Source organism: Anser cygnoides, chromosome 37 (genome assembly GCF_040182565.1).
Source record: "Anser cygnoides isolate HZ-2024a breed goose chromosome 37, Taihu_goose_T2T_genome, whole genome shotgun sequence".
In the NCBI taxonomy this organism is placed as follows: domain Eukaryota; kingdom Metazoa; phylum Chordata; class Aves; order Anseriformes; family Anatidae; genus Anser; species Anser cygnoides.
The window spans coordinates 999,479-1,008,261 of NC_089909.1; the positions used below are offsets into that span (position 1 = coordinate 999,479).

The following is an 8,783-nucleotide window of genomic DNA, read 5'->3' on the forward strand; positions in this document are numbered from 1 at the left end:
CCATAACCCTCCCCACGACCCCACAAACCCCCCGACCCTATAACTCACTCCCTGACCCTATAACCCCCCCCCAGACCCTACAACGACCCTATAACCCTATCCTTGCCGTCATGCACCCCCAGGTCAGGTTGGGCCCATCCCATTCCCCCATCCCACGACCCCTGACCCCACAACCCTCCCCACGACCCCACAAAGCCCCCGACCCTATAACGGCCCTATAAGCGACCCCACAACCCCACCCTCTTAATCATGTGCCTCGGGGTCAGGCTGTTCCCATCCCATTCCCCCCACTCCCCCCCATAACCCCAACCCCCCCCCATGACCCCACGACACCCCCGTGACCCCATATGACCCCGTAAAGCCCCCGACCCTATAACGGCCCTATAAGCGACCCCATAACCCTACCCTCTTAATCACGTGCCTCGGGGTCAGGCTGTTCCCATCCCATTCCCCCCACTCCCCCATCACCCCCAATATCCTCCCCCCCTGACCCCATAACCCTCCCCACGACCCCACAAACCCCCCGACCCTATAACTCACTCCCTGACCCTATAACCCCCCGACCCTACAACGACCCTATAACCCCTATCCTTGCCGTCATGCACCCCCAGGTCAGGTTGGGCCCATCCCATTCCCCCCATCCCACGACCCCCTGACCCCACAACCCCTCCCACGACCCCCGTAAAGCCCCCGACCCTATAACGGCCCTATAAGCGACCCCACAACCCCACCCTCTTAATCATGTGCCTCGGGGTCAGGCCGTTCCCCATCCCATCACCCCCATTTCCCCACGACCCCATAACCTCCCCCCACGACCCCCTGACCCCATAACCCTCCCCACGACCCCATAAACTCCCCTGACCCTATAACTCACTCCCCTGACCCTATAACCCCCCTGACCCTACAACGACCCTATAAGTTACTTTCATAGTCACTCACCCCCAGGTCGGGTTGGGCCCATCCCATTCCCCCATCCCACGACCCCCTGACCCCACAACCCCTCCCACGACCCCACAAAGCCCCCGACCCTATAACGGCCCTATAAGCGACCCCACAACCCCACCCCTCTTAATCATGTGCCTCGGGGTCAGGCCGTTCCCATCCCACCACCCCCATTTCCCCACGACCCCATAACCTCCCCCCACGATCCCCTGACCCCACAACCCTCCCCACGACCCCGTAACCCCCCCGACCCTATAACGGCCCTATAAGCGACCCCATAACCCCACCCTCGTAGTCACTCACCCCCAGGCCAGACCATTCCCATCCCACCACCCCCATTTCCCCACGACCCCATAACTTCCCCCCGACCCCCTGACCCCATAACCCTCCCCACGACTCCCACAAACCCCCGACCCTATAACGGCCCTATAAGCGACCCCATAACCCCACCCTCGTAGTCACTCACCCCCAGGCCAGACCATTCCCATCCCACCACCCCCCATTTCCCCACGACCCCATAACCTCCGCCCACGACCCCCTGACCCCATAACCCTCCCCACGACCCCGTAACGCCCCCGGACCCTATAACGGCCCTATAAGCGACCCCACAACCTACCCTCGTAGTCGCGCGCCCCCAGGTCGGGCCGGGCGCGCAGGGAGCTCGCGCAGGCAGCGGGCGCCGCCCCCGCGGCCAGGTGGGCGGCCGAGCGGCCCAGGCGGTCGGGGGCCAGCGGCGAGGCCCCGTGGGCCACCAGGGAGCCGCACCAGGGCCCGGCTGCCGCGTGATCACCGCCAGGTGCAGCGGGGTCTGTGTAGGGGATTTTGTAGGGTCGGGGAGGTTATGGGGTCATATGGGATCATATAGGGTCATAGGGGGGTGGTATGGGGTCGTATAGGGTCGTATGGGGTCATATGGGGTCATAATATGGGGGGTTATAGGGGTGCAAAGGGGCTATAAAGGGTTAATCCTATAAGGAGTTATGGGGCCAACAGGTGTAAAGGGGTCTGTATAGGGGATTTTTTATGGGGGTTATGGGGTCATATAGGGTCATAGGGGGTCATAGGGGGTGGTATGGGGTCATAGGGGGTCATAGGGGGTCATATGGGGTCATAATATGGGGGGTTATAGGGTGATAAAGGGGTTATAAAGGGTTAATCCTATAAAGGGGTTATGGGGCCAACAGAGTGTAAAGGGGTCTCTATAGGGGATTTTATAGGGGATTTTATGGGGTCATATAGGGTCGTATGGGGTCATAAGGGGTCGGACAGGGTCATAGGGGTCATATAGGGTCATAATATGGGGGGTTATAGGGGTGTAAAGGGGTTATAAAGGGTTAATCCTATAAGGAGTTATGGGGCCAACAGGTGTAAAGGGGTCTCTATAGGGGATTTTGTGGGGTCGGGGGGGTTATGGGGTTGTTTGGGGTCGTATGGGGTCATAGGGGGTGGTATGGGGTCAGATGGGGGTCATAATATGGGGGTTATAGGGGTGTAAAGGGGTTATAAAGGGTTAATCCTATAAGGGATTATGGGGCCAACAGGTGTAAAGGGATCTGTAGAGGGGATTTTATAGGGTCAGGGGGGTGTTATGGGGTCGGATAAGGGTCGTATGGCGTCATAGGGGGTCGTATGGGGTCATAATATGGGGGGTTATAGGGGTGTAAAGGGGCTATAAAGGGTTAATCCTATAAGGAGTTACGGGGCCGCCAGGTGTAAAGGGGTCTCTATAGGGGATTTTATAGGGTTATGGGGTCATATAGGGTCATAGGGGAGTCATAGGGGGTGGTATGGGGTCATAGGGGGTCATAAAATTGGGGGTTATAGGGGTGTAAAGGGGTTAATCCTATAAGGAGTTATGGGGCCGCGTGATCACCGCCAGGTGCAGCGGGGTCTGTATAGGGGATTTTATAGGGTCAGGGGGGTTATGGGGTGTTATAGGGTCATAGGGGGTCATAGAGAGTGGTAGGGGGGGGTCGTATAAGGGTCGTATGGGGTCATATGGGGTCATAGGGAGTGGGTTATGGGGTGATAAAGGGGCTACAAAGGGTTAATCCTGTAAATGATTTATGGGGCCACTCACGTGCAGGGGGGTCTGTAGGGGGGATATAGGGGATTTTTATGGGGTCGGGGGGGTTATGGGGTCAGATGGGGTCAGATGGGGTCATATGGGGTCATAATATGGGGGGTTATAGGGGTGCAAAGGGGTTATAAAGGGTTAATCCTATAAGGGGTTATGGGGCCAACAGGTGTAAAGGGGTCTGTATAGGGGATTTTATGGGGTCGGGGGGGGTTATGGGGTCATAGGGGGTCAGACGGCGTCATAGGGGGTGGTGTGGGGTCATATAGGGTCACAGGGGCGCAATATCGACCGTTATGGGGTGATAAAGGGGGCGACGGGGGGTGCAGCGCGCGTGCAAGCTGTGCAAGGGCGTGCAAGGGGCTGCAAGCGTGCAGGGCGTGCGATGCACGTGCAGGGTTTGCAAGGGGGTGCAACATGCATGCAAGCTTTGCAAGGGCGTGCAATGCAGGTGCAAGGTTTGCAAGGGTGTGCAAAGTGGGTGCAAGCTGTGCAAGGGCGTGCGATGCACGCACAGGGTTTGCAAGGGTGTGCAACGTGCGTGCAGGCTGCAAGGCCGTGCAAGCTTTGCAAGGCGTGCAATGCACGTGCAGGGTTTGCAAGGGCGTGCAATGCAGGTGCAAGGTTTGCAGGAGTGTGCAAAGTGGTTGCAAGCTGTGCAAGGGTGTGCAATGCAGGTGCAAGGTTTGCAGGGCGTGCAACGTGCGTGCAGGCTTTGCAGGGCTGTGCAACGTGGCTGCAAGTGTGCAAGCTTTGCAATGCATGTGCAGGGTTTGCAAGGGTGTGCAACGTGGCTGCAAGCTTTCCAAGGGCGTGCAATGCACGTGCAAGGTTTGCAAGAGTGTGCAAAGTGGTTGCAAGCTGTGCAAGGGCGTGCGATGCACGTGCAACGTTTGCAAGGGTGTGCAAAGGGTTGCAAGCTTGCAAGGGCACGCAAGGTGTGCAAAGGTTTGCAAGGGCGTGCAATGCAGGTGCAAGCTTTGTAAGGCCACGCAACGTGGGTGCAAACTTTGCGAGGCCGTGCAACGCGTGTGCAAGCTTTACAAGGACATGCAACAGGTGTGCAAGCTTTGCAAGGGCGTGCGATGCACGCACAGGGTTTGCAAGGGTGTGCAACATGCGTGCAAGCTTTGCAAGGCGTGCAAGCTTTGCAAGGCCGTGCAACGTGTGTGCAAGCTTTGCAAGGGCGTGCAAAACACACGCATGCTTTGCAAGGGCGTGCAATGAGTGTGCAAGCTTGCAAGGCCGTGCAACGTGCATGCAAGGTTTGCAAGGCCGTGCAAGGCGTACGCAAGGTTTGCAAGGGTGTGCAACATGCATGCAACTTTGCAATGCACGTGCAAGCTTTTGCAAGGCCGTGCAATGCTCATGCAAGCTTTGCAAGGCCGTGCAAGGCGTGCGCAAGGTTTGCAAGGGCGTGCAACATGCATGCAACTTTGCAATGCACGTGCAAGCTTTGCAAGGCCGTGCAATGCTCATGCAAGCTTTGCAAGGCCGTGCAAGGCGTGCGCAAGGTTTGCAAGGGTGTGCAATGCGTGTGCAAGCTTGCTAGGCCGTGCAACGTGAGTGCAAGGCTTGCAAGAGCATGCAACAGGCGTGCAACTTTGCAGGGCACGTGCAAGCTTTGCAAGACCGTGCAACGCGCATGCAAGCTTTGCAAAGCCGTGCAAGGCCGTGCAAAGCCGTGCAAAGGCGTGCAAGGCGTGCAAAGGGCTCCGGGGACTCTCGGGTGCCCCCCCACCCCCCGGGCCCCCCCCCACCTGCCGCAGCCGGTTGTAGACGTCGAGGTCGCGCTGGCCCTGCAGGAAGAGCAGCACCAGGCGCCGGGCGGCCCCCAGCGCCCCCTGGGCCACGGCGATGTGCAGGGGGCTGGGGGGGGGGAAAGGGGGGTTAGGGGGGTTGGGGGGGGTTGGGAGGTGGAGGAGGGGGATATGGGGGGGGTTATGGGGGAGTTTGGGGGGACCTGGGGGGGGGTTGGGGGGAAATGTGGAGTTTGGGGGTTTGGGGGGGGATTTGGGGGGGTTATGGGGTGGTTATAGGGTGGGGGAGGGGGGATATGGGGGGGTTATGGGGGGATTTGGGGGGGGCCCTGGGGGGGTTGGGGGGGCCTGGGGGGGTTTTGGGGGCTCTGGGGTGGGGGAGGGGGGATATGGGGGGGGTTATGGGGGGAAAATGGGGGGGTTAGGGGGGGTTATGGAGGGTTTTGGGGGGGGGTTGGGGGGGGGCCTGGGGGGTCTTAGGCAGGGGGCTTTGGGGGGGGGGTTGGGGGGTTGGGGGGGTTATGGGGGGGTTTGGGGGGTTGGGGGGATTTGGGGGGGGGGTTATGGGGGGTTGGGGGGGTTGGGGGGGGATTTGGGGGGGGTTATGGGGGGGTTTGGGGGGGGGTTGGGGGGGGATTTGGGGGGTTATGGGGGGGTTTGGGGGGGGTTGGGGGGGATTTGGGGGGGGGGGTTATGGGGGGTTGGGGGGGGAATTAGGGGGGATACGGGGGGTTGGGGGGGATTTGGGGGGTTATGGGGGGGGGTTGGGGGGAATTAGGGGGGATACGGGGGGGTTGGGGGGGGATTTGGGGGCTCTGGGGGGGTTTGGGGGCTTTGGGGCGGTTGGGGGGAATTTGGGGGGGTTTGGGGGGGTTATGGGGGGAAATGGGGGGTTGGGGGGGGGTTATGGGGTGGGGGGAGGGGGGTTGGGGCGTTATGGGGGGGTTATGGGGGGGGGGGTTGGGGGATCTCAGAGAGGTGTTTGGGGGGGGGCTGGGGGGGGTTTTGGGGGGCTTTGGGGGGTTATGGGGGGTTTGGGGGGTTTGGGGGGAATTTCGGGGGGTTGGGGGGGTTAAGGGGTGGGGAGGGGGGATACGGGGGTTTGGGGGGTTATGGGGGAAATGGGGGGGTTGTGGGGGGGGTTGGGGGGATTTAAGGGGGTTTGGGGGGGTTTGGGGGGGGCTGTGGGGTGGGGGAGGGGGCATATGGGGGGGGCCCGGGGGGTTTGGGGGGCTGTGGGGGGATTTGGGGCAAATTTGGGGCATTTTGGGGCATTTTGGGGGGGGGGTTGGGGGCTCCCCCGAGGGAGGGGGGTCCCGGGGGGATTTTGGGGGTCCCGGGGTCCTGAGGGGGGGGGGAGGGGAGGGAGGAGGAAGCGGCCGCCCTCCCCCCCCCGCGCTTCCAGTAAAGGGGGCGGGGCCGGGGCCGTGACGTCATCGGCGGGGGGGGGGGGGGGGGGCCGGGGTCCCCGGCGGGGGGGGGGGGGAGGGGGGGGAAAGGGGGGGAGGGGGATAAAAACGGGGGGGGGGCGGAGGGGAAATGGGGGGGGAGGGGGGTCCGGGGGGGTCCCGGGGGGTCCTGGGGGGGTCTAAATTTTGGGGGGGTCCCCGATTTTTTTGGGGGGGGGTCCCCGTGGGGGGTCCCGGGGGGTCTGGGGGGGCTGGGAGGGTCCGGGGGGTCTAAAGTTGAGGGGGGGTCCCCAATTTTTTTGGGGGGGGGGCCCAGGGGGGTCCCGGGGGGTCCCATTAAAAGGGGGGCTGGGAGGGGTCCTGGGGGGTCTAAATTTTTGGGGGGGTCCCCAATTTTGCGGGGGGGTCCCAGGGGGTCCCATTAAGGGGGGGTCCCAGGGGGTCCTGGGGGGTCTAAATTTAGGGGGGTCCCAATTTTTTTGGGGGGGGGGGCCCAAGGGGGTCCCATTAAAAGGGGTGCTCTGAAGGGGTCCCGGGGGGGTCTGGGGGGTCCGGGGGGTCTAAATTTTTGGGGGGGGTCCCAATTTTTTCTGGGAGGGGTTCCCAGGGGGTCCCGGGGGGGTCCCATTAAAAGGGGGGGGGTCTGAAGGGGTCCCGGGGGGTCTGGGGGTCCCGGGGGGTCTAAATTTAGGGGGGGGTCCCAATTTTTTTGGGGGGGGGGGGGGCCCAGAGGGAGTCCCATTAAGGGGGGGTCTCAAGGGGGGTCCTGGGGGGGGTCCCATTAAAAGGGGGGGGTCCCGGGGGGGTCCCATTTTTTGGGGGGGGCTCTGGGGGGCCCGGGGGGGGTCTAGAATTTTGGGGGGGGCCCCAATTTTTTTTGGGGGGGGGTCCCATTAAAAGGGGGGGTCTGAAGGGGTCCCGGGGGTCTGGGGGGGATCCTGGGGGGGTCTAGAATTTAGGGGGGGTCCCAATTTTTTTGGGGGGGGTCCGGGGGGGGTCTAAATTTTTTGGGGGGGGGGTCCCAATTTTTTTGGGGGGGGGGGGTCCCACTCACGTGTCCCCGTCCCTCGTCCTGCCCGGTGGCGGCGGCGATGGCGGCGGCGAGGGGGGGGGCGCGGGGGGGCCGGGGGGCCCCCAGCAGGGCCAAGGCTGGGGGGGGAGGGGGGCAGGGCCAGGAGCCCCCCCCGCCGGGGGGGGGGGAGGGGGGGCCCCCCCCCCCAGCAGCGGGAGCTCCCCCAGGAGGCCCTGGAAAAGGGGGGGGGGGGGGGGGGGGTAAAAAATGGGGGGGGGGTAAAAGATGGGGGGGGTTGGGGGCAAGGGGGGCAAAGGGGGGGTTATGGGGGGGTTATGGGGGGGATTTGGGGTCTGGGGGGGGGTCCCGGGGGGGAGGGGCAATAAGGGGGGGTCTCAGGGTGGTGGGGGGGGCAATTGAGGGGGTCGGGGGGGTAATGGGGGGGATCCCGGGGGTGGGGGGGCAATTGGGGGGTTATGGGGGGGTGGGGGGGAAATGGGGGGGGGGTTGGGGGGATTTGGGGTCTGGGGGGGTCCTGGGGGGGAGGGGCAATAAGGGGGGTCTCAGGGTGGGGGGCAATTGGGGGGTCTGGGGAGGGAAATGGGGGGGGGGGTAATGGGGGGGTCATGGGGGGGTCCCAAGGAGAGGGGGGGAAATGGGGGGGTCTGGGGGGGTCCCAGGAATATGGGGGGAATAGGGGGGGGGGGGGTGTCTCTGGGGGGGGGGCAATGGGGGTCATGGGGGGGTTGGGGGGCAAACGGGGGGGGGGTCCGGGTATGGGGGGGGGGCACAAGGGGGGGTCCGGAGGGTTTGGGGGGGTCAGGGGGGTTGGGGGGGGGGTCGGGGGGGTCAGGGAGGGGTCGGGGGGTTGGGGGGGGAGGGGGGAATGGGGGGGGTCCGGGGGGGCCTGGGGGAGTCAAGGGGGGTCAGGGGGTCGGGGGGGTCAAGGGGGGTCGGGGGGTCCGGGGGGGAGGGGGTGAATTGGGGGGGGTCCAGGGGGGTTTAGGGGGTCGGGGGAGTCAAGGGGGGTCGGGGGGGGGTCAGGGGGTTGGGGGGTCCAGGGGGGTTTAGGGGGGTCGGGGGGGGTCAAGGGGGGTCAGGGGGGGTCGGGGGAGGTCCGGGGGGGGTCAGGGGGTGGGGGGGGGGGTTGGGGGGGGGTTTGGGGGGGCTCTCACCTGCGTAGAAAGCCGCGGGGGGCCCCAAGACGAAAGCTCCGGGGGGGGAGGGGGGGCAGCAGGCCGGCGGCGGGTGGGGGAGGGGCGCCGGCCCCCCCCCCCCCCCCGCCCCCAGCTCCCCCCTCCCCCCCCGCCGTTTTTCCCCGGGGGGGGGGGGGGGCTGCCGGGGGGGCCCCCGCTTTCCTGGGGGGGTCCCGAGGCGGGGGGAGGGGAGGGGGTGGGGGGGGGGGGCGGGGGGAGGCCCCCCCGCCCCCCCCCCCCCTAAGCCGAGAGCCGCTTCCGGAGGGGGAGGGAGGCCTCGAGGCTTTTTTTCGGGGGGGGGGGGGCCCCTCGCCGGGGGGGTGTCCCCCCACCCCCACCCCCACCCCCCCGGCGGGTCCTCAGGTCCACGGGGCCTTCGTGCGCCAT

General features: G+C 64.8%; 1 protein-coding gene across 1 annotated transcript in view; it reads right to left on the bottom strand.

The window, feature by feature from the left end:
* BCL3 (BCL3 transcription coactivator) overlaps positions 1-8,783 on the bottom strand; it is an 88,607-nt gene extending 79,824 nt beyond the window's left edge. Inside the window, 6 exon segments of the mRNA XM_066987018.1 lie at positions 1,559-1,706; positions 1,709-1,750; positions 4,780-4,888; positions 7,243-7,253; positions 7,255-7,337; positions 8,741-8,783. Of these exon segments, the coding sequence (XP_066843119.1) occupies positions 1,559-1,706; positions 1,709-1,750; positions 4,780-4,888; positions 7,243-7,253; positions 7,255-7,337; positions 8,741-8,783 (436 nt within the window).